Here is a 26825-nt window from a genome sequence, read left to right on the forward strand (position 1 = left end):
TTTCCGAAGGGTGCATGTATCTCCGAACGATTTTATGTTTTTTTTGTTTCAGAAAAGAGCTCAGCAGCAGGTCCTTTGTAGGATGCATTAAGAGCTTGGAAATTGCACGCTCTAACTTTGACTTGCTAAGTAACTCCTACGGCGTAAGAAAGGGCTGCAAATTGGAGGTAGGAGTCACTTATGTGCCTTTAAGTGGACTGATGTAAACGATTCATGAATTGCGCTCTGAAAATAAAATTCATATTCGCTGTTTCATTTGATTCAGTTAGTGTGGAAATACTGGACTGCAAACTTTAAAGTCTGTAATTTTTCCTGCGGTTTATAGTTTGATACACTTAATCTGGTAATAGAAACAGAATGAAGAGTTTAGAATGTTCTCTGGCAAAGTGTTCAAAGTACCTACATTTATTGGCTGCACCACAATACCAGGTTTTTTTTAAAGATTTTAATATTCAGGGTAGTTAAAGTCTTGTTTTCTGAGTTTTATATGGTAGTGGTTGTTTTTGCGTAAAATTACTAGGAATCGTTCTGGTACGTAGGCCACATCATGCCATTTAAAGGTTGCAAGGGTGGTAGTTTTCATGCAACTCAGTGTGTTGTTTGTTACATCTGGGCAATAGACAAATTAGGGAGAATTATCTACAATGCCGTAGAGACCATCACTTTGCGCTGTACTATCTTGCACACGTGCGAGAGTTCAGAGCCAAGCAAACTGCATGGTATATGGCAGTCACCGAGACTCATAGAGAGTGGTATGTAGTGCAGTGAGAATTGCCACTCTGCTTTAACAGTAAGTAGTTCTTGTCTCAGCAGAGACTGGCTGTCCACTGCCTCCACGCCCTCTAGCAATCCTCTGGCCACTAGTATAGTCAGTCAGTGTGTTGTACAGCACATTGTTTGCCCCCTGTAGGACTGATGTCCTAGAATCTAACTGCATGGGAATTCATGTAGGTTCTTCCCTCATGGCCTGAGCTTGTTTCCTCATTGCCCAGCTGTGCGTTTTTCTGGACAGTGGGTGATTTGCTTGCAGACTGCTACGAGCCATGATCTGCAGCTCTTCTGAGCAAACTAAACTAGCAGGTACATTTCCCGGGAGCCTCCTCTGGTTTCCCCACTGCTAGCAGCAGTGCTGATAGCCAGTTCTCTGATAGTATCAATTTAAAGTGCCACTACAGAGTGGTGCCTGTAGCTATTGTATTCAACTCTGGGCCATCGACCATCACTCTGTGCACTGGCGAGTTTTCAGTTTCCTTTGCATGGACTAGTAATGCTGAGCACTAGAAATATGACATCATAGCCAGTCCATGCGCAAACAAGATGTGGCGCATGCCCTGCTCAGTGAGATGACTTGCTGCCAACTTCAGTGGGTGCAGGCCTTTTAGGTGGACATGTTGTCCTCTCTCAGAAGTAGTGTTTGCCCCAGAAATTATTTTACATGGAGCTATGCTTTGGTGCACATTCATGCATCTGTTCAGTGGTGTCTGCAGAAGGCTGGCCCTGAGAGGCATAGCTTCTTCTGGGGTTTTCAAAGCACACATTTGAGTCGATCAATAAGTTAGGGAGAACTGAATCAACACAGATTGTGATAGCATGCAAACAAAGCTGCACAGGCCACAGGCATTATGTTAAGTTTTGTTACATTTTGTTATGTTATGTTGATTTGTATAGCGCACTAATCACCCAAGGGGGTATCCAGGTGCTTGGGCAAGATGTGCAGGTGTGTGATCCAAAGGTGCTTATATGAAGCACCAGGTCTTCAGCTTCTTGAGGAGCTCAAGAAGTGAAAAGGAGGCTCTGATAATTGAGTGAGTTTGTTCCATGTCTTGGGTGTGATGTAGGAGAATTACTGTGACTTCTGTAAGGCCCTATAGAATTGTAAATTAAGTGGTACATACTTTTCAATTTTTATTTGAAGCAGCAAATGCTAATCAATTTTCAATGAGGTAAAACCATTTCATTTAAACCGTTACTGCAGTTTCATCTTTACTCAGGTAATCTCCTGATACAATGATGTTTCACTTTAATTAAAAGTCATCAACCTAGCTAAAATTTGTGAAGTGGTGCTGACTTTGAATGCCTCGGAAAATTCCTGTTTGTAAATATGCCCAAGTACTTGTTCCAGCAAAAAAAGAAACAATTTTGTGCAATCCCCTTCTTTATAAGCAGCAAGACTAAAATATATGAACTCTGTATCCTTATCATCTCCCTCAGGCTCAGGTACAGAGACTCCTTTAGGAGACATTCCATTTCCAGAAGAGTTCACCAATCCCAAGCATTAGCAGACCCACTCTCCTCCTTCCAATGAGCCCATAACCTGAGCAAAGTGCACCCTGCAACCCAAGACACTTAATAGAATCTATCATATGATTAAATTGTCAAGTTTCTTCATAATACTTTTTTTACTACCCACCGAATCGTTTCTGCAACCATTCCCAATTACCAGAGCATCCTTCCCTTGCAAAGACCCACCCTGCAGTCTTCTAAATCATCCCCCAGCCCATACACTTCTTACCACAGATCCCTCCTTCTCAGCAAAAAGAACCCTTCCACGATTAGCACTCCCTACAAAGACTCCTTCCTTTCCCAGATGACATGCTTTCCCCTACCAGCAACCCTCAGTGCCAGAACCCCAATCACTCCTATACTTTCATGTGAAGCATGCCTCCATCTCCTTCTACACATCTCTGAAAGAAGCATATAATTGTACTTCCCTAAGAGGAGTACACCTTTTAAGGTCTCTATTTGGATTAGGGATCAACAGTTTGCATCTGTTTCCATTCCCTAAACAGCAGGACATTTGCATTCGTTTTTTGGTGAAATGACTGAATACAGGTAGAGGTGAATGATCTCTTTATTTGGGCTCTGTGTGCCGCTTCGAATTGATTTCTTTCAATATTGATCTGATCAAGGGGAATACAGTAATCCCTGCTGGATATCGGAAATGACATGATTACTGTTAAATGTGACACACTATTGGTGCAGTGATTTTGCTAAATTCTGGATAGAATTTTAATGGTAGGAGCTTTTAGGGCGTGCTCCTGGGGTTCTTTGTGACTCCCACGAAAGTGTGACCTTTGGTTCAAACACAGCAGTTATTCTACCAGGCAAAGTTCTGCCTTTTTTCAGATATTGGGCTAGAGGATCAAATTATATCGACAGTTTGGCATAAAAGAGACCCATTTGTGACGATGAGTAGAGATCTGTATAACAGTGATTTTTGAATTAAAGGATTTTTCTGATGTTTATGAACTCTCAACTTTTGCTTGCATATTTTAATGTGAATAAGACTGGATTTTAAGAATGTGTTGAAATACTAATAAATAGTCAATTCTACTGATTAATAGAAATGAAGATAAATTGCACAACTGCTCTCCTTGTGTATTAAGAAATTATAATTCTCACAGCACCAACTAGACGTTTGCGGAATTTTTACTTAATGTTTATTCGTTTGATCATCACAACAGCCTATCCATAGCATTACTGTTCTGAGTAATGGCTACATCGAACTACCGCCCATTTCCCTACCATCAAAGTTTGAGATCATGGCCACCTTTTCCACGAAGAATGATACTGGCATTATCCTGGCTGGCCTCAGCAAGGGAGTGAAAAAGCGTAACCGCAGACAGGCACATGTGGTAAGTATTTATTGTACTGAAATAAACCATGGGTCACTCCTGACCTGGAAAGCACTCGTTCTGTCCCTGACCCTTTTCTCTCAGTACCTTTTCCATCCTTTTACCTAACTCCCATCCCATGAAATGTGTTTTATTGCACATGTACATGTTACTCTTTATCCTCTATTGCAACATTTTCATATCCACGGGCCTGTTATATGCACACGTCCAATTGTTTTTTTCATTTATGTGTAAATGCTATGCTACCTATCCAGGCTAGTTTAGATGTAGAAAAAATCCTGATATAAGACAAATATGCAATAATGAACAAAAGAAAGTGAAAAAATCTGGTGTTCACAACAGGTTTTGTTTAGTATAATAACATAAAAATGGAACAGGTGTGCACTAAGTTTAAAGTGGATTATCTTTGCTTTTCACATCAACATTAATGTGTGCTACACCTGGAAAAACGCTCAGTGCGTGCTAACCCTTAATACAGTTCATGATATGTCTTAGTAATGCTAAATGTTTGTGCAGCTAAAAAAATAATGTCGCAAAGCACGAGCTATTGATTTGCAATAAATCATTTACATTACAAATACAAACTTGATGCCATCATATGTTAGCGTAAACTAGTTTATAACCGCCAAGCTCTGTGAATAGAGAAAGCCACTTTTTAAAAAGCCTAGCAACATGTGATTCTTGTTCTAAATTTGAATTTCGGTGAACGCCTTACTATATAACATTGGCTCGCGTTAATTTCACCCTAAGTTTTTGTTTAATTTTTAAAGATGTCATTAAGACAATATCAAACTTCTTTCTGACATGCTCGTACATTCCTTTCCATAGGGCATGTTTTCATCATCAGTTACCAAAGATAAGGATCCACCTCATGGAGGAAAACAAAAAACCTGGGTTCAAAAAACTGGGGTAGATGAGTGTGCGTGTCTCACAATGGTTGGACACACACTGAGTTGTTTAAATACCCCTCACACACCAAGAATGACCCATGGTGTCATGCTTCATCATAGGGGTCTTCCCGCCCCGCTGCGGGACGGGGCGTGCTACGACCTGCGACTACGCGGGAGCACTGACGATAAAATGCTATGTGTAATGCAATGGGAGGGTCTGGGGTAAGTGTTAATGTGAGATTAAAAAGGACCTGGCCCCTTAAGACAAAGAAACTTTAATATGTCAAGGGGGGGGGGCTTGTACTAGTAAAAAGGTGGTGCGGAGATTCCCTACTCAATGTGTGCTTACTCCTAATACGTCAGCGGGGCGGGAAGACCCCTATGATGAAGCATGACACCATGGGTCATTCTTGGTGTGTGAGGGGTATTTAAACAACTCAGTGTGTGTCCAACCATTGTGGGACACGCACACTCATCTACCCCAGTTTTTTTTACCCAGGTTTTTTGTTTTCCTCCATGAGGTGGATCCTTATGTTTGGTAACTAATTCTGAGTGGAGGACGTATCCACCTCCAGTGCCCGTGTAGGGCTTTTTCCTCTACACTCCCTAATCTTGTTATTATTAGATGTTTTTATCATCGCCATATAACCATTGTGTGAACTTTGAAATCATGTGTTATGTCAGATGGAATTGAATTGATAGGTTGTGATTGTCTCTCCACAGCCATCTTTTTCTATCATGTTGGTGGCTGGGAACTTGGAAGTGCATATTAACCCTGGCACAGGTATGAGAAAAGCTGTCCTTAAATCGGCCACAGGCGCTTACAGCGACGGACAACAGCATTCAGTCATCGTGATCCGCAACAAGAGGTATACCTTAAAGTTAACACCATCATTGTAAAGGTTGTGTTGATGCTAGCTCTGCAGTTTCTATTGTGGACTGGGAAGCACACATTTTCTGCTTCACTGAGTTTTAGTACCTACTTATGAGTCTTTTTTTACTGTGTGGTTCCTGTGTTTCAATTCCTCAATACAGTTGAGTTAAAAGCTTTTCAATGAAGAGTGGAATATTTGATGTTGCTCATCCATTAGTAAGTGTCACATTTCTAGCTGAGACATAATGTCACAGAAGTAAATTGCCGAACTGTAGTAAAACATATGAATATTATGCGTGAAGCATTCTTGGTCACAGCATCACACTGACTTATAGATAAAGATTTACATGCAGTTGTATTACTTTTCAGGAATGTAACAGTGCAGGTGGATGAAAGTAAACCAACAGACATGAAATTTACTGCCCAACAACTGGAAGCAAGTTCATTAAATGTTTCCAATGTGTACGTCGGTGGAATCCCACCTGGGGAGAGTATTCCTGCATTGAAGACAAATAAGTCATTTTATGGTTGTATCCAGAACCTGATCTTTAACATGGAGTAAGTAGAAATAAACAGTGTCAAAATGTTTTAACTGTATTTCTTTTTACAAAATGATTTTTATAACGTATTATAGCTAACTAATTACAAAATATTTTGTTTTACCGGTAAATAGTATTTGTGTATGACTCGTACCTGTGTTTTTATAACAGTGTTGGCCTTTTGCAAAGTTTCTAGAAGAATGTACAAAACAGAAAATATGTCTAATGGTCTCCACCCTGTTCTATCTAGGATTGTAGACTTCACCTCTGCACTGAAATATGAGCAGGTGGACAAGGGTAGCTGTCTGCTCTCGGAAAGGCCTAGACCTGTCGTACATGCTGAAGACGAGGAGCCTCAGCCTGAACCTCTTCCCTCCCTTACCCCCATTAAACCTGCTACCTATAAGGAAGGACAGGTGATGCCTACGCTCCAGACCACAACTGGTTCCAAAGTGAGTAAGAAAATTCATGAGTATTCATAAATCTTGAAAATTGTATGAAGTTAGATATGATTTACTTGTTAAAAATATTTGATGGAGACTTCTAGCCACAGATTCCTCATGTTTTGAATATTCCCCAGACTGGATTTAAAAACTGTTCTGTAGTATCTCAGGATGCCGGAAGGTAGTGCCATACAGCTGTGCACTATACAAGAAAAACAGGAGCAAGCCCGTTAGCCCAGCAGAGACCGGGTATATGTAGTAGCAAAAAACAATGTCTCAACAGGGAAAATGAATAAGAGGACCAATCAATACATAATTCAATCAAAGGGAGGGAAAAATTAAGAGAGATCCAAGAATAGAAAAGGAACAGATTTAATAATTAGATACACAAATGGTATATACAATTCAAAATAACCATAACTAACACATATGCACTGACAAAGAAGTGAAAAAGTGAACGGCGCAGTGACAAAAGTGTGGAAGTGACAACACGGTACGGCGAAATGATTTAAATAAATTCGAGGTCAAGGAGAGTAATATACAATGGGTAATTTACATATAATCATGAAGGTCTCACAGGACCCTGTAGTTAGCCGTAAGTAATGCTGTCTGGTCGACGACGTTTCAACCTCCTTAAGTTGAGGTCATCATCAGGACTATGGTTATTGCAATATTCTAAATACCTGTGTCCGTGGTCATAAACCACTTCAACGTTAATTGCAGGGAAATTGTGGAACAAATAATTATGGTCCGTCACATTTAGAAGGGGATCATCAAATGTCTGTGGGTAACAACAGAGAAATGAAGGCCAATAGGAAGGATAAAAATATCCTGGTAGTGTTTAAAAAGCAGCCATCAATAGGGGCATTTCGTTAAGTAACGAGAGGGCATCCAGCGGTAAATATTCCGCAATATTTGAAAAATAAGGACTTAGAGTAGGCTAACATCGGGATTAGTCCACAGAACTTAGAGTAGGCTCGTTAATTGCCAAACAACGGGATTAGTCCGGGATAGGGCCTCAGCGTCCAGACAAGTAAGACGTCTTACTTGTCTGGACGCTGAGGCCCTATCCCGGACTAATCCCGTTGTTTGGCAATTGACGAACCCACTCTAAGTCCTGATGACTAATCCCGATGTTTGGCAATTAACGAGCCTACTCTAAGTTCTGTGGACTAATCCCGATGTTTGGCATTTAACGAGCCTACTCTAAGTCCTTATTTTTCAAATATTGCGGAATATTTACCGCTGGATGCCCTCTCGTTACTTAACGAAATGCCCCTATTGATGGCTGCTTTTTAAACACTACCAGGATATTTTTATCCTTCCTATTGGCCTTCATTTCTCTGTTGTTACCCACAGACATTTGATGATCCCCTTCTAAATGTGACGGACCATAATTATTTGTTCCACAATTTCCCTGCAATTAACGTTGAAGTGGTTTATGACCACGGACACAGGTATTTAGAATATTGCAATAACCATAGTCCTGATGATGACCTCAACTTAAGGAGGTTGAAACGTCGTCGACCAGACAGCATTACTTACGGCTAACTACAGGGTCCTGTGAGACCTTCATGATTATATGTAAATTACCCATTGTATATTACTCTCCTTGACCTCGAATTTATTTAAATCATTTCGCCGTACCGTGTTGTCACTTCCACACTTTTGTCACTGCGCCGTTCACTTTTTCACTTCTTTGTCAGTGCATATGTGTTAGTTATGGTTATTTTGAATTGTATATACCATTTGTGTATCTAATTATTAAATATGTTCCTTTTCTATTCTTGGATCTCTCTTAATTTTTCCCTCCCTTTGATTGAATTATGTATTGATTGGTCCTCTTATTCATTTTCCCTGTTGAGACATACAGCTGTGCACTGACGCCATTCCACTCCGGAAATGACTTGCAGGGCCTATAATGGTGCAACTCTCGCACACTGACTTCAGTTTCTTTTTTTTCGTGCCTCTAGATGTGGATCTGAAGCTTCTCTCATCTCAGAGACTGCTTTATGTCAGCTATTTTCAAAATGTTCTGCATTGTGCCAGGGATGTCAGCCCCTAAGACAATAGATTGTAATCCCTGTTGCAAACAGATGTCTGACAGATTCCCACCAGGTGTGCCTGTGGTTTATGCGTTTGGGTCATTACTCCAAGACCTGAAGGGAGTGAGTGCCAAACCTGAAAACTATCAGGAAAAGCAAGGCAAACTTTACGTAGCCAACCACAAGAAGATGCAGTGCCGGGGCCACACCACATCCTGCTCCAAGTTGAAATCCTGTTCCTCGTCCTGCTCCTGTTCTTGAGTTGAAGGGTCCGCTCACAAAGGCCATACAAATCCTCAGGTAAGCATAAGTAGTTGAAGCAGCGTTCCACTTCTTTGCACCATTCCCACTCCACTGACGATACGTGTGGGTGCAGTTAACTGTCCTGTTCCCTCTGCCTAAGTTGGCTGACTTCGGAGTCACTTACGAAGCTGCTTCTGGCACAGCCCAAGTGTGAGAAAGTGCCATCTTTCTTGCATGGTATGCCCCCACTTTTTGCTGAATTGCTGAATGTACTTTGACTGAGTGTGCCCTGGACTCCTGCCAATCAGGTGCCCAGGGCCTATGTTCCTTCCCTAAAACACAAAACACAAATTGGCAAACCCTGGCCACATGTCAGCCCCTGGTAAATGGTACCCTAGGTACCCAGGGCCTTGTGACCAGGGAAGGCCTCTATCAAACTTCTCAGCACATTAAACCCGCACTGATGCCAGTGTCGGATTTAATGTACAATGCACGACAGAGGGCATCTTAGAGATGCCCCTTGAACCTAACCTACAATCCACGTCTTGTCTGAGGGGCTGCTGAGGCTGCCACACAGCAGACATGTTGCTGGACCCCTGGGTAGAGAGCCATCCGCTCTCCTGGGCCTGCAACAATGCACATCCTGGGCGAGGCGCTAGGTCTCCTCCCCCAGGATGGGCAGGGGAAGCTTCAAAGGCATGCCGCCTTTGTGAGCTTCTCCAGGCCACTTGCTGTACTCAGCAACTGCCCCGTACCGGTTCTGACCCCCATTCTGGCGGGAAGATTGGCCAGAAACCCTAAGGAAGGAAAGGGGGTGTGCCAGCCTCTGCCAACCCCACCCCTCAGTTGGGGCAGGGGAGGTGAAGCACATCTCCGGGCTCTCGCCATCTTGCAGATGTGAAGCCCTGCCCAATCAGAACTAGGCTACTGCCCCCCTCCCACAAGAGAGTGGCACGATAGGGGGTGTACCCACCCCAGGGCAGGGACCCATTGGTCCCTGCCCTTTACCTACATGTAACGCCCCTAAGTTCAGTATTTAGGGGCACCCCGAACCTTCCTTCCTTAGATGCAGATTCCGAAACAGCAAAGAAGATCAAGAGACAAGAAGACCTGCCGTGCAGCGGCTCACAAGAGGAAGACACCAACTGCTTTGGCCCCAGCCCTACCGGCCTGTCGACCCGCGAACCTGCTCCTGCCAAACTCCGGCATCTCCAGTGGCCAGCAACGTCACAAACCCCAGAGGACCTGGCTACCTTGTGACTCTAAGCAACTGAGACTACCACGAGCAGTGGTACTGCTCAAATCAAGTAACTCACCCCTGGCATCAGCCAGGAACCGCGAACCCTGCACACTCTGCACCCGCCAAGCCTGGCCTGTGCTGGAGTGAACAAAGACCCCGAGGACGTCCCCCCAGCGACTGTGACCCCGAATCCAGCACCCAAGGACCCACCTCGACGCTCCTGACGACGCCTGCAGCCTCAGAACTAGGGACCCCTCCAACCGCGACCAGCTGAGGGTAAGATTTCCAGACGCCAAAAGGCACCCCTGCACCCGGCGCCCGCGGCCCCCTGTGCCCAACTCCTGGGTGCCTGCCTATCCTCCAACTATCCAACTTACCTCTCAAAGTGGTGGTCACACCTGAAGAATCTTCGTCCCCGAGCTTGCAGCCTTTGTTTGTTTTTGAGCTTCTCCATTGCAATCCATTGAGCGCCCGATGGCTCAAAAGCACCCTGCACCCAGCCGCTCGAGTGCCCCTGGCAGTGCAATCTCTACTCTACTCTACTTCCCCATTTGCCCTGAGCAAGTGACCAGGAGCCCAGCTCCCACAGCCGCGTGACCTGCTAGCCAGCAGCCACCAACCAAGGGCCCCCTGCCTCCCACAGGATAACTCTGCCAGTCGAGTACTTACCCAAAAGTCGATAACTCTCTTTTCTTCCATAGGGTAACATTGACTGGTTTCACTTGGAAATTCTTCTACGTGTGGAGTTTCTAAACTTTAAAATATTCACCTAAAATCAACCGAGTAACGAAAACGAAAATACTCACCTGTTATCAGGAGAGATCCCAGTGCTGGATCTTGGTGCCCAGCACTCACCCTGAAAAGCAATTACAACCATACTTACCGCTAACCCAAATTTCTTCCATAGGAAACCATTGACTGTTTTTCTGTGAAATTTCTTCTAAGTGTCGATGTTTGCAAACTACAAATATTCTTTAAAAATCGCACCAACTGTGAAAACGTAATTACTTACCTGTTTTAGATAGATGTCCCAGTGCTGAACCTAGGAGCCCAGCACTGGATTACAAAAGTAACGAGAACATACTTTACCGGTAACTTGAATTTCCTTCCATCGGATAACATTGCCTGATTTTTGCTAAAAAAGTGTCGATTTTGCAAACTTACAGATATTCGTTACAAATCGCCTGTATAACCAAAACACATTATTTCAACTGTTTACAGGAGGTGTCCCAGTGCTGGATCCAGGATCCAATACTGAGTTAGAAAAAGTAACTATAACCCCACTTACCTGCTATGTGAATTTCCTCCCATAGGATAACATTTGTGAATTTTGCTGAAAACGTTTTTAAGTGTCAACTTTTAAAATACAATAATATTCCTTAAAAATCACTACTGTACCCAAAACGCTTTTACTCACCTGTTTACAGGAACTCTCCCAGGACTGAATCTAGGATCCAGTCTTGTGGTAAGAAAATTTTACTAGAAATTCCCATTGAGCTCAATGTATAATTGTGTTTGAAATTGTGTTGCCTATTTCAACAATTGTATCTTTTGCATGAATAGTATTTACCTAAAGCCTCTCAATCTAAGAAAGTATATTTTGATACCTATTGTTGGTTCTAAAATAAAACAACTACATATTTTTATACAAAAACCATTGGCCTAGAGTTCAGTTCTTGAGTGTGTGAGACCATTTGCTGACTGAGTGTGTACAACAAATGTTTAACGCTGTCCTCTGATATTGCCTTACTGCTCGACCAAGCTACCACTTTAGAGAGTAAGGTTATATCTAACTTTATACAAAAACAAAGCAAACCCAACGACGGACCAAGGTCAAGCACTTGTATTCCTACTGTTTTCCTTATTACTAAGGTACACTATGTTTGTGTACGTGGTGCAACAACTTCCAGCACCCGTCGTTGTTAGATGCAGGGCAAGACCAAGAGTATAAACTCTATATCTAACTTTAGCCTCTGCCAAACCTCTGGGGACTGTGGACTCTGTACACACTGTACCTATTTGAGAACAGAATATACAGAGCCACTTTCCAACACCAAGTCTGCCGAGACAGTAATTTTTCTCGCTCTGTGCTGCAGGACTTTCTGGTTTGAGTCCAACCACATTCCACATATCTTAGTTACTGCTTTGGTATCTATTTAAAAGGTGAGGGATCTGTGACCAAAAGTCTCTATTAGAAGAGCAGGTTACTTACCTTCGGTAATGCTCTTTCTGGTCAAGGCTCTATTTAGACACAGATTCCTCACTGACCCAGCCATCCGCCCTTTCTGTGGTTGGAATCTATCGATTAATAAGTTCCAAAGACTAGGTATCTGCACACTAATCTACGATTTCCTTTTGGGGCTCCACATCTGGAGGCACAGACAGTCTTGAAAGCAACTGACATCAGCACACAGGAGTGGTGCCTTTAAAGGCCCTGCACACCCGTAGCAGAATGGCGTCAGATACTACCAAAACGTTTCAGGATCCGCCTGATACCTGAGGACTATTCAAAAGGTGAGGAATCTGCAGCCAAATAGAGTCTCTACCAGAAAGAGCCTTACCGATAGTGAGTTTTTTGTCTTGCTACAAATTACAAAAGGAAAACAAATAATTAAAAAATAGACTTAGGCATGTTATGTTGTGAACAGTTACATATAAAACCCTTGTCTTGTTTCTGATGTTTCTTTCCATTTGGACACAGTGTGATCAGTCGTAATGGTCAATCCATGGTTTCTTCTTTGTTGTATTATATAATCTCATATGGCAATGAGTTATCTGAGGAATAATTATAACAAAATATACATGCCTTATTTGTGCGCTTTTATTAAGTAAATAACTGATTTGTATCTTAGTGGCATGCTATCTTCTCTGTGCAATTAGCAGAATTTTAACAAGTGAAAATATGTTGCCTCCGGTTCCCAAAGCATTGTTATTTGGTAACCAGCCTTTTTAGTAACCAGGCACTCCTTATGAACGTGCTATACTTGTAGCAGTTAAGTCTCGCACTGACTCATCAATCACTTTTTGGAAGATATGCCCTCTGCTTAGCTTTGTGAAGCTGTGCTAATCTATCCTTGTGCATTATTTGTACTGTCCAGTTAGTGTTCCCCCATGAACTCTAAAGTCCAGAAAACCTTATGTAGTACTTTCTTTTTAACTGATTAGATATATCAGAGCTGGGCTGTGCTATCATGGGAACACCCAAAGTGTATCTCCTTTTTAGGTCTCACAAACCTAGCGCTGGAGCGCGCATGCGCTCCTCGCTCTGCGAGACATATTGTGGCAGAGTGGATTTTAGAAAAGGGCTCGAAGCCACGCCCATGTTTACTATTTGGTAGCATCATCATTTATGTTAAACGCTGCCTTTTGATTGATACCCAGGGTTTTTTGTTACTGCCCTGTCTCCTTTTGGCTCCGCCCATCCGGATTGGATTGTTTACTGGCGGAAATTACAGGGTGGTTTTATCTGGTGGCTGAGCACTATTTTCTTTCACTCGGCTTTCGCAAAGGCAGCCGAGTGTTTATTTTTGCATCGCGCTTTCACTTTAAGTGAAAGCGCGATGTGAATATATATAAACAAGTGTCTGCCTTTGCGATTCAGCAGCACCGCGCTCTGTGTTTATTTGGAGCGCAGTGCCCGCTTTAGGGACACTGTGCTCGGTTTATTCATAGAAAGACCTGAGGCTTTTCAATAATCTTAATGGTGTGGGCAGCCGGAAGTTCGTGCTTAATGCTGTTAACAGCCAGCAGCCCACTATTTCATCATTATTGGAAGCTTCCTGTTCAGGCTTTTAGTTTAGGCTGCCGGTGCCTGGCTCCTATGGTGTTTGGCTGTGTCTCCTGCTCCCTTTCTCCGGTTTGACCTGTTTTGCTATCACATTTCCGGGCCCTGTGGTCCCTCCCATCATCGTCTGCCTTATGTACCCGGTTCGCTGCTTCACTTCACCCCGAAACTGGCAGAGCCCCGGTCTTCCACCAAGGCCATGGCGGGGGTTCGGGCTCCCCTGACCGCTGTGCTGATTGTGTTGAGCTTCTCAGCGCCCTGTCTGGGACGCTCCCTGATAAAGAGTCCACAATAAATACAAGGCAGGAGTGGTTACGAGTTTTCAGCAGATAGCGGAGCCGTTATCCTTTGAAGAAGGAGCATTTGTCAGCTCCAAAACGTGTCGGATTTTGTTTATTTCAAGTCTTCGAATTTCCAATGCTGGTTGCAGATAATAAAGGTTTTTGAACCATCAGCTGCTGTGTTCATTCCCGCAACGTGACAAAGTTAGAGGTGGATTCATACACGGCTGTCACGGCCGTGGGGAATGAACCACCGAGCTACGGGGCTAGAGGCTGTGAAACTTGTTCCTACCTTGCACGGCGCAGCTGGAAAAAGGAAAGCGACCAACAGTTTGAATTCAGATCCCCACATGGGATTATATGGACATTACAAACTCTGCTGGTATGCTGATTCCACATGGAAAAAAGTAAGCTCGAGAACAATTAAACTACATGTACCAGCATGCTGAGAACTGCGCTCACATGAGAAGTCCACGGGGACTATTTTACGGAGCATGCAGCAATGGTGATGTTACGAGTTTTCAGCATACAGCGGAGCCATTATCCTTTGAAGAAGGAGCATTTGTCAGCTCCGAAACGCGTCGGATTTTGTTTATTTCAAGTCTTCGAATTTCCAATGCTGGTTGCAGAAAATAAAGGTTTTTGAACCGTCAGCTGCTGTGTTCATTCCCGCAACGTGACAAAGTTAGAGGTGGATTCGTACACAGCTGTCACGGCCGTGGGGAATGAACCACCGAACTACGGGGCCAGAGGCTGTGAAACTTGTTCCTACCTTGCACGGCACAGCTGGAAAAAGGAAAGCGACCAACAGTTTGAATTAGGAGCCCCACATGGGCATATGTGGACATTACAAACTCTGCTGGTATGCTGATTCCACATGGAAAAAAGTAAGCTCGAGAATAATTAAACTACATGTACCAGCATGCTGAGAACTGCGCTCACATGAGAAGTCCACAGGGACTATTTTACGGAGCATGCAGCAATGGTGATGTTACGAGTTTTCAGCATACAGCGGAGCCATTATCCTTTGAAGAAGGAGCATTTGTCAGCTCCGAAATGCGTCGGATTTTGTTTATTTCAAGTCTTTGAATTTCCAATGCAGGTGTAGATAATAAAGGTTTTTGAACCGTCAGCTGCTGTGTTCATTCCCGCAACGTGACTAAGTTAGAGGTGGATATATATATATATTCACTTAAAAAACCATAGGTTTCACACATGTTATAGTTAGCTGGGCATTTTCCTCATGAAAAACCAATTAAATTCCCCCGTTATAGTTAGTGCAGGCAACTATAACTCACGCGACCGTAATCCGCTGCTGATGACGTCAGATATTACATCACTGATGACATTTGTGTCTTTCTGAAAAAAAAAAATATATATATGTATAGCTAAAAAAAAAGGAAGAAGACATGGGTATATAAATGTGTAAATACAGTGATGTAATATCTGACGTCATCAGCAGCGGATTACGGTCGCGTGAGTTATAGTTGCCTGCACTAACTATAACGGGGGAATTTCATTGGTTTTTCATGAGGAAAATGCCCAGCTAACTATAACATGTGTGAAACCTATGTTTTTTTAAGTGAATATATATATATATATATATATACACACACATATATACATATATACACACACACATATATACATATATACACACACACATATATTCACTGAAAAAACCATAGGTTTCACACATGTTATAGTTAGCTGGAAATTTTACTGATAAAAAACCAATGAAATTCCCCCGTTATAGTTACTGTAGGCAACTATAACTCACGCGACCGTAATCCTCTGCTGATGCTAATACTGTATTTAGACACTTATTTGCCCATGTCTTCTTCCACTAAATTTTAGCTATACATATATTACAAATATTTTTTTTTCATAAAGACACATATGTCATCAGCACAGGATTACGGTCGCGTGAGTTATAGTTGCCTACAGTAACTATAACGGGGGAATTTCATTGGTTTTTTATCAGTAAAATTTCCAGCTAACTATAACATGTGTGAAACCTATGGTTTTTTCAGTGAATTTGCAAGGTTTTTTAAATGCTAATTCCTAACTATAACGTGTGTGAAACCTATGGTTTTTTCAGTGAATTTGTACGTTTTTTTAAATGCTAAGTTACTTTACGCCATTCGTGGCGTGCGCGCCCACTTAACGCAGTTCGTTCCGTGCGCGCACGGTGCGCTTCGCGCACCGTGCGCGCACAGTGAGCACGCGGTGCGCTTCGCGCACCGCGCGCCCACTTTACGCAGTTAGTGCCGTGCACGCACGGTGGGCACGCGGTGCGCTACGCGCACCGCGTGCCCACGTTACGCTAGATGGGCCATGTACGCACGATACGCTTCGCGCACCGTGCGCACATGGAGGACATATTATGCGCTTCCTTGTGATAGGTAATCTGTTGAAATTTTTTGGGGAAATGCTGTGCTCAAATATGCCATTCACAAATGGTGGCCTTCGGCCACCATTTGCACGCGGGGTGGAGAGAGTGTGGATTTTTTTTTTTTATATTTTTTGACCGTACCCGTACGGTAAGCGTACGGTAAGCGTAATCGGCGAAATTTTCGAAAAATAAAAAATTACCGTTTTTTGCCTTGGGGGATCTTTGAAGACTCAACTAACATGGTTATGTGCATGGGCGCTGTCTAAACAGCCCCTTTATATGTTTTTGGCATTTGTTTATCAGCTCCCCCCTCAGAGTGCGAGAGAGAAAATGGCGGCCGCCGCTTCCTGGTTTCGACCGATTCGAATGTTTACTAAGATCTAACAGCCAATCAGAATCGCGCTCGCGCACGCCACCGTACGCGCACGGTAAGCGCACGGTAAGCGCACCGTAAGCTGCCACAGATATATATATTGATTTAAAGGCTATTTTCTCAGATTCTACTGAACAGATTTACACCAAACCTACAAAAGGCACTTCCTTGACCTGGGGACTACCTCTCTGCCAAATTTCATTAAATTCTGTTCAGCCGTTCGGGCTGTAGCCCTGTCTAAAGGTCCTATGGAAAAATGCATGGGAAAAACGCGTTTTGGGACCCCCCTTTTATCTCAGCCCCCGCTTGACGAATCCCCCCGAGACTTTCAGGGTAGGAGCGGAGCGTAGCGCCCCACCTATTTTGAAAAATTCGCGAGGATTCGTCGACCGGCGCCAAAGTTATTCAAAATAGAATGTTGCGGATTTCCTATGGAAACGTGGTCCTAACTATAACTACCTACTTGCGACCGCCAGTAGGTAATATATATATATATATATATATATATATATATATATATATATATATATATATATATATATATATATATATATATATATATATATATATATATATATATATATATATATATATATTTCACAGAAAAAACCATAGGTTTCAGGCACGTTATAGTTAGGAATTAGCATTTAAAAAACCTCAGAAATTCACTGAAAAAACCATAGGTTTCAGGGGTGTTATAGTTAGCTGGACTTTTCACTTGTACAAAACCATTGAAATTCCCCAGTTATAGTTAGTTCAGCTAACTATAACTCGCGCGCCCGCAATGCACTGCTGATGACGTCACATATTACATCACTCATGACATGGTCAGTGACATCACTCATGACATCACTGATGACATCTCAAATGACATCACTGATGACATCACTGATGACATCATCCTTGTGATAGAGTGGCAGACCTCCTCTCACCCTAATATAACCTTTGATACACACATTCAAAAATAGAGACTAACATTTTCAAAACAATGGACATACCAATACCAGTTAAAACAACCTCTTCAGTAATTCTAAGATCCACATACACATCCACTCATTCACCAACAGTCCTCTACAGTCACTCATACATGTACTCACTCATCATATGTACTCATACACCTATACATCCTGTTACACAATGCCACACATCCATAGAGTTACTCACACACATAGTCACTCATGCTAATAAAGAATCAAACATACATTTACTTGCATATACAGTTATACACACACCACCACACTTACTTCTACGGAAACTTACACATACTTAGTCTTTTAAACAATCACTTATAGAAACACATACTTATTCATACAGGAACTCTTTCAATCTCTCACTCTCACATATACTCACTTATATACACCAATAGTCACATATACTAGTTTAAAACATGCAGTTACTCATAAAGACACTATCGAGACAGTCATTCACTCACTAACACACCCATACACACACTCATCCACCCATACAGTCCTGCACACATGCTGTCTTCAACACATACAAACAGTGAGTCACTCATTCATGCACCTATGCACTACGTAATACCCCCCACCGAACCATGCAGACACTCAGACTGATACTCAAAAAACCAACTAATAACCTATATAGACACCCATGTAGCTACTCACCAACCCATGCAGCCACTTATACACAAAGTGAGAGACTGATACAGATATTTACATATTTAAACATTACTCACTAAGCCATGTATTTACTATGATACACTTAATCAGTCAGTTACACAATCAATTTTTCAAAAACAAATCATCCATTTAGACACTTATATACCCATTTATTCTTCCATCGACCTTGAGATATACATATATAAAACATATTTAATTTTCAGAAAAACAGACATTCACTGGATGATGTCATCAGTGATGTCATTTGAGATGTCATCAGTGATGTCATGAGTGATGTCACTGACCATGTCATGAGTGATGTAATATGTGACGTCATCAGCAGTGCATTGCGGGCGCGCGAGTTATAGTTAGCTGAACTAACTATAACTGGGGAATTTCAATGGTTTTGTACAAGTGAAAAGTCCAGCTAACTATAACACCCCTGAAACCTATGGTTTTTTCAGAGAATTTCTGAGGTTTTTTAAATGCTAATTCCTAACTATAACGTGCCTGAAACCTATGGTTTTTTCTTTGAATTTCAAAGGTTTTTTAAATGCTAATTTCTAACTATGCCTACAGATATAGGACATGTGAAGAAAGACGAAAAAATGCACTGAAAGAAAAAAAAGAAGTGCAGAAAGAAGCAACAGAAGTCCTCAAAGACGAAGAAAAGTGCAGGAAGAAGGATAACGTGCAGAAAGAACAAAAAGAAGAGCAGAAAGAATCCTTGTTGCAAAATCATCCTGTACCCTCAACTTTTTCAGACGGATACTGGTGGTAACTGAGTCTGACTAAACAGTCCTAGAGCCAGTGGTATGTTAAAAGACACTTAGAATACAGTGAAAACACCTACATACACTAGGGAACATTATGCGTTGGGGTCCCCCTGTGATTAGCATGACCTCCTCTGTAAGCCCCTAGTATATAATAGGGCAGGGGGATTAAAACTACCTCTTAAAACAGGCCACAGGGCGTTTTTGCACACGTTAACTCAGGCCCCGTCCCCTCCCTTCACCACTGTGTAAACACACCCTGTGTCCGTTTTTAGTTGGGAGATTAAGTTAATTTGAATCCTGAGGGTCCCTAGGGTCCAACAAGCCCACTAGGTACCTCCAGTAAGTGCCACAGAGCTGCGTTGCAGAGAGGTGTAAAAAGTGGCACAGCCTGGACCACCTCTCTGCAATGCAGCTCAGTGGCGCTTACTGGAAGCACTTGGTGGGCTAGTTAGCCCCCAGGGGCCCTCAGTATTGAAGGGAAATTATATCCCCAATTTAAAACGTGCCATAGTTCGTGTTTGCACACGTCACCTCAGGCCCCGTCCCCTCCCTTCACCACTGTGTAAACGCGCCCTGTGGCTGTTCTAAGTTGAGAGATTAAGTCCCCTTGAATCCTAAGGGTCCCTAGGGTCAAACTAGACCACTAGGTACCTCCAGTAAGCGCCACAGAGCTGCGTTGCAGAGAGGTGTAAAAAGGGGCTTGGCCTCAGAACACCTGTCTGCAGCGCAGCTCCCTGGCGCATACTGGAGATGCCTGTTGGGCTAGTTGGCCCTCAGGGACCCTCAGTATTGAAGAGGAATTAATTCCCCAACTTACAACTCGCCAGGGGGCGCGTTTGCAGAGTGCTGCAAGGAGGGGGCGTGGCCTCCGGCATGATGCCAGTCTTTTATTTATTTTAATTTTTTAAGAAGGGGGGCTGTGTGGTTCTCCTTCTTATTCTAATTTATTGGCCCTGATGACCCCATCCCCCAGGGCCTGTCTCCTAATTATATTTTTTTGACCCCAATCCCCAGGGCCGGCGATTGTTTTTTATTATTTTAAAAAAATATATATATATAGACACACCTAGGACATGCTGGACAAACCGTACGTACCTATCACCATGATGATTTGAGTGATATTCATTAAAAGGCGACTATGCATACAATGAATCCACGTGGAATGTATTTACACCACTAGTGAAGCTCTGACATGTCTGATGCCTTACCGTGCCTAATCCCGGTAGACACCCTTGTTGTTTATTTATACAAACATGGGTAGCTATTGACGGGCACATTTAATACACATGCACACCAAGCCATTCAAAGGGGATTCGACAAAAATTTGTTAAAACTATGTAAGAAACCCCCCTCACGGTTAATAAAACACACATCCACTGCAGGATGTGTAATACTTTTTATTTTACTCTCTGGAAAGGGGACGAACATCACTTGAGAGTCACAGCGCGCTCCTGGCAGAGCCCAATGCTGTGTTACACCCACCATTGCCTGCCAAGTGCCACACACCTCTGTGTTGTATTCCACCAGCTAGTGCATATGCTATAACACTCTCTAGCCCATGTGCACTGTAACACCACCCCGTGAATATGTCATGCCACACTTGTCTTCGCACGGGTTATATTGCCCCATCTAACGTGCCTTCCTCGATGCCTATGTTATAACGCACAGTGCTATGCCATACATATTACAATCTGGGATCCATATCTTTGTCACAGTGCATATGCAACGTTACACTCCCCAGCACATATTTTATATTACAACTTTAGAGACTAGTTAAGTTACACAACACTGCCCTGTGCATATTACACTCCCAGGCGCACATCGCATAGCACGTGCTAGTGCCTGTGCTATCTCGCACTCTCAAATGAATCTGTCATTGCGCACAATGTATTGCATATTATATTTCACGCCCGGTTCATCTTATATCACACTTTTTGGTGCATAGTTTATATCATACACTATATCTAGTTTTCATTTTCAATCGTGCTCTCAGGACTATGTTCTATATAACACTGTGTTCACCTACCCTTTTCACGGGCATTACATTTTGCGATAGGGGTGGAGGGTCAGGGGGTGTTTCTGCCAAGTGAGCCCGGAGTCACAGTCACAAACGTCCTCTTCTTCCTGAATAAAAGTGAGATTATGCTGCATACTTGTTCATATTTTAAGTAGTTCGCACAGACACACGTTTTAAAAACAATAAAGTTCCTAATACCCGCCTTCTCTGAACAGTTAGCTTGCTGCCCCATCCCCCTCCTCCCTATCCTCTGTTGTGTGAATCCATGCACTAGCCTCCTCCCTCCTGCCATGCATGGTCTGATGTGCTGCCACTGCCCTCAATTTAGTATGATGTACCAGTCCCCTCCTCCTGCCCTCCATTGCCCAATTCTATGCCCCATCATTGACCTCGTGCTTAAACTCTGTGCTTAGCTTGCTGCCCCTATTCTCCTTCCCCCTGCCCTCCGATGTCTTTGTGCATGCCCCTGCTCCATCCTTTTTGCCCACCATGTTCCATGGACCTGCCACTCCTATCTACTCTGAGTGTTCTGTTGAGCTGCCACTCCCCTCCCACCTGCCTAGCATTGTCAGATGACTGTAACCTGTCCCTGCCACCTCCACCCTGCCTGTCCACATGCCATGCCCCTATCCTCTTCCTCCTGTCCTACATGGTCCATTGTACTGCCACACCCTTCTGCCCTCCCTGGTCTGTTGTGCTGCAACTGCTCCTCCTGCCTGCCCCGTGCGGTCTGTTGTGAGGCCCCTTCCCCTGAACTTTCTTGTCTGTGCACAGGTCCTGACCTTCCCTTCTATCCTCCATCGTCCTTTGTGCATGCCCCTGCACCCTCCTTCTTGCCCATCATAGCCATTGTGCTGCCACTAACCCTCCCACTTGCCATGCATGGTCTTCTGTGCTGCCATGGCCCCTCCCACCTTCCCTGTGTGGTCAGTTAGCTGCCCCTGACCCCCTCCCACCTTCCCTCCATGGTCTGTGTGTATGCCATCACAGTCTCACTGTTGCTCTTCATGGTGTGTCTTGCTTCTAGTGCCCATCCTGCCTGACCTTCATGGCTATCTTGCTGCTCCTGCCCTGCCCCCTTGCCCCCAGCCCTCTGTTTACATGTGCAGACCCCTACTCCCTCCCTCCTGGCTTGTCTGTTCCATTGTAATGCCCCTGATCCGTCCCTCCTGCCCTTTATGGTCTGTTATGCTGCAGCTCTCTCTCCTGTCTGTCCATTATGGTCAGCTAGCTACCATTGCCTCTTGCCCCTCTGTTCTCTGTTGTCCATGTGCATGGTCCTGTCCCCTCCCTCTTGCTTTCTATGGATTGTTGTGCTGCACTCCCGTCCCGCATGCCCTGTGTGGTGTATTGTGCTGCTGCAAACCCTGATGCCTGCCCTTCAGGGTCAGTTTGGTGCACCTCTCCATGTCCCTCCTGTCCTCTGTTATCCAAGTCCATGTCCCTACCCCATTTCCTTCCATGATCCAATGTACCATACTTGCGAACATTTTGAACTTGGTAAGAGGGAGATTTTGAAAAAAAACTGGGGTATTGATTTTCCCCTTTGAGTTACATTGAAAAAGAGGAGATTGTAGACAGGAGACAGATCAAATAAAGCCCATTTGAGCTTAAAAACATTGGACGTTTCCTGGCTGAATCGGGTCTGTTGGCATGTATGGTTGTACTACCATTGCCTCTTCCTTCTGCCCACAATGGTCTATTACATTGCCACAGCCTCTCTTGCAAGTCCTGTATTGTTGGTTTGTTGCCCCTGCCCCCCTTTCCACTGCCCTCCATAGTCTGTTGTGCTGCCACGGCCCTTCCTGCCTGCTCAGTGTGGTTAAATTGTTGCCTTTGCACCCTCCTACCTGCCTTCAATTTTCAGAGTCCGTGCCCCTGGCCTCTGCCTCTCAACAGTATCCTAATGAACAACTAGATTGCTAACATTCTATATTTATTACAAAAGTGTGGAACGCCTGACGTCATCTTGATGTAATCAAAACTGTAATACCTAGAGCATTTCCTTTAGAAAGTACATATATGAGAGGGTCTTATTGGCATCAAAATTATGGTTAGTGCTCTAAAAGACTAAAATAAGGACATATTTTCTGAGTTTTCAAATAGCGACAAAGCACTTTTAAATTATTTGTTATCTTTATGTTTTTTTATCCAGCTGACCACTTGATTAAATGTTGCACTTAGGGGAGAGGATGTGGTGTTACTTCCAGAACTGCAGACTTTGCAACTGGGGAACCAGGTTGGAGTTTCTGCTTCAGCTCGACATTCTGTGATTCTGGTCAAATCACTTAGTCCCCCCATGTCTAACAACCAAAATGAATTTGTTCTTGTGTGATGTAACCAATGCTCATGTAAAGCACTCCAATACCTGACAAGTCTGCACTATATAACTCTGCAAAAAACACAAAATAATAAGTGTTTTGCACACTTCTGTCATTGGGCTATATTTGGTCTACATCTGGGTGATTTTGGGCTACATTTGGGCTCTTTTGTCTCCGGTGGCCATCTTGGGAGATTTATTTGTTATGAAGTTTCCTAATTTCCTCATGTACTGCAGTCTCCTCAGTAGGAAATGCTTTCAGTTTTTTACTTTGATTCCATCATGAAGGTATTCAGATATGTCACACATTTGCCATAAATTCTGAAAGTTAGCACTCTGGTTGCTCATTAGATCACTGTAGTAAAACTACTGTTCACCATGGAAGTCTGCTCCTGGTATTAAAAGTGCATGTTTCAGTTTGAATGTCAGAATTTTTTAATGAAATAGAAGAGGATTTGAGAAGTCACTTAAAATGTGCCCTCATTTTCTTTCTTCAGCATTAATCATACTTTCTATGGCAAAATGAACCCCCTCATTGTGTTCCTTTTTAAATTAAATGTTTTAAGTGTTACCAGTTTATTCCAATCATGATGGCTTCAGGTGTGCCATACTTTTGTCATAATGAAGACAGTAAGCGCTCTAGTTGTTTTTAAGAACACTGTGGGACATTCTGTCATTGGGCTATACTTGGGCTACATCTGGGTGATATTTGGGCTACATTTGGGCTCTTTTGTCTCTGGTGGCCATCTTGGGAGACTTATTTATTATGAAGTTTCCTAATTTTCTCATTTACTGCAGTCTCCTCAGTAGGAAATACTTTCAGTTTTTTACTTTGATTCCATCAAGAAGGCATTCAGATGTGTCACACATTTGCCATAAATTCAGAATGTTAGCACTCTTTTTGCTCATTAGATCACTGTAGTAAAGCTACTGCTCACCAGGGAAAACTGCTGCTGGTATTGAAAGTGCATGTTTCAGTCTGCATGTCAGAATTTTTTAATGAAATAAAAGAGGATTTCAGAAGTCAAAATGTGCCCTAGTTTTTCTTTCTGCAGCACTAATCATACTTGTTATGGAAAAATGAACCCCCTCATTTTGTTCCTTTTTAAATTAAATGTTATAAGAGTTACCACTTTAATCCAAGCAAGATGGCTTCAGGTGTGCCATACGTTTATCATAAGTAGGACTGTTAGCGCTCTAGTTGTTCTTTGGAACCCTCTGGGAAGCTGCAGTAGAACATAAAAGAATCAACTGACAGTCTCTGCCCTTGTTGGATGTACATGTTTTACTGAGAATGTCAGACTTCATTCTCACATGACTGAGAAAGATAATGTGAATTTACAGAAAATAAGCTCTCAGTTTAGCTTATAGATCACCTTCCAAACCTCTGTGGGAAAAGCATGAGAAAATATTTTTCTCTCAATCATGATATCCCAGCAGAAGGCTTTTTCACATGGTGAAATCACCTTAGAACATACCACAATTCCTAAAATGAGTATGGTACCATCAACAAATGATTTATAATGTAACTAAAGTCTTAAAACCTTCTATTAACTGCAATGCTTTTTAATGAGGTGCTATCATGTATATTGGTCCCAAGATGGCTGCCAACACTTCTTGGATGAAGTGCTGACAGCCAATCAGATCTCAGGATGAGATGTGTGGTTAGGCTCCGCCCACATATATATATGATTTTACTTTTGATTTTCTCAGGAACTACTGAACAGATTGACACCAGACCTGCAAAAGGCACTTCCCTGAGCTGAGGACTACCTCTCTGCCAAATTTCAAGTAATTCTGTTCAGCCGTTCGGGCTGTACCTTGGACTAAAGGTCCCTATGGAAAATTGCATGAGCAAAACGTGTTTTGGGACCCCCCTTTTTTCTCAGCCCCTGCTTGACGAATCCCCCGAGACTTTCAGGGTAGGAGCGGAGCGGAGCGCCCCACCTATTTTGAAAATTTCGCGAGGATTCGTCAACCGGCGCCAAAGTTATTCCAAATAGAATGTTGCGGATTTCCTATGGAAACACGGTCCTAACTATAACTATCTACTGGCAACCGCCAGTAGATTATATATATATATATATATATATATATATATATATATATATATATATATTATATACAGGCTACCATGGGTACTCTTCTTCCTACATCTCCACCTCTCTTCGCTGCTGCGAGGTCTGGTCCTATGTCTCCATGGGTCAGGGAGCTTTTCAGGACTGCACTCGGGATTGCCCTTGATCTATGCGGCAGGGTGTCTTTCAGTACACTTAGGTGCACTTCGTTGCTTTCCCTGCATCTTTAGCAATAGGGTCCTTTTTGCGTCCCACTACCTGGGGTGGTTCCCCGGCTTTACACTGCCCCCTTCTTGGTGTTCTGATACTGGACAATATCTCTCTTTCTGGACGAAAGTTACTCCCAATCGGAGGATGTGGTCTAGGATTCTGAGATTCTTTCCTACATTTTTACGCATTTTGGTGCTCTGGTGCCTCTGCTGCCACTTCCTTCGGATGTGTGCCTTTCATTAGGTATCACCCTATACTATGTCGGCTGTGTCTGCGGGACAGCTCTTCTGATGTCAGTCGTCCTCGGTTCTGCACCCTGCATATCTGTATTTCGTGAGTTAGTTCTCACCTTAGTCTTCAAGCTGCCTGGTTGCGCAGTCCTGGGCTTATTTTAGCTACGCCACCTTGTTGTCTCTGTGGCTGTCGGCTCTGTGCATGTTTCAGTGGTGGCCTGCATCCGCGTGCTTCAGATTGTTACTGTTCGCCCCTGTCCCCCCTTTGGTGCCTTGGTGTGCACTTGGCGTGTTTCTTGTTCACGCCTGGCCTTCTAGGACATTGCTCAGTTTCTACCCCTTGCCCTTTGGTTCCTGGCTGTAGCTTCGCTGGCCTTCCTTCCGTGGGCTAGCCTGGTAGGCTCTGGTTGCCTCTTTTCATGTTTTTCCCAACCTTGGTTGGTGCCCACATAGTGCGCCATGTTGGTGTCCACATAGTGCACCATTAGGCTAAGAGTGGTCCTTCTTCCTCCTTCGTTGTGGACTCTCTCTCTCTCTCTTTGTCTGGGATATAGTTGGTGCTGTTTCTACATCACATACTTATACGGGTAAGGTGTAGCACTATTCTGACATTTTTTGGGACACCTTGCCTCCCGTTATCTTTTGCTCTTCCAAGCTAATTGGGTTGCTGTATGGCTATCCCGCCACAGCCTTCCCCATTGTCCGTCACTCTGTTTCCAGCTCAGTGCTTGGGCACTTTCTGTGGTTCTGTCGCTGACCCGCCGCCCCCCCCTCGGGGTATGGCTGATGGCTGTGGTATCTATTCTAAGTTAAGGAATCTGCGGCTAGAT

At 43.4% G+C, this 26825-nt stretch overlaps 1 protein-coding gene across 3 annotated transcripts in view; it reads left to right on the forward strand.

Moving 5' to 3' along the window:
- The window catches only part of LAMA1 (laminin subunit alpha 1), a 692815-nt gene that overhangs the window by 605820 nt on the left and 60170 nt on the right, over positions 1–26825 (forward strand). For all 3 annotated transcript variants that reach the window (XM_085605997.1, XM_085606000.1, XM_085605998.1), the window contains 5 exons: positions 53–167; positions 3465–3635; positions 5249–5394; positions 5769–5957; positions 6189–6390. In XM_085605997.1, coding sequence (XP_085462123.1) covers positions 53–167; positions 3465–3635; positions 5249–5394; positions 5769–5957; positions 6189–6390 — 823 coding nt within the window. The remainder of the gene's footprint in view (positions 1–52; positions 168–3464; positions 3636–5248; positions 5395–5768; positions 5958–6188; positions 6391–26825) is intronic.

Source organism: Triturus cristatus, chromosome 5_1, assembly GCF_964204655.1.
Source record: "Triturus cristatus chromosome 5_1, aTriCri1.1, whole genome shotgun sequence".
NCBI lineage: Eukaryota > Metazoa > Chordata > Amphibia > Caudata > Salamandridae > Triturus > Triturus cristatus.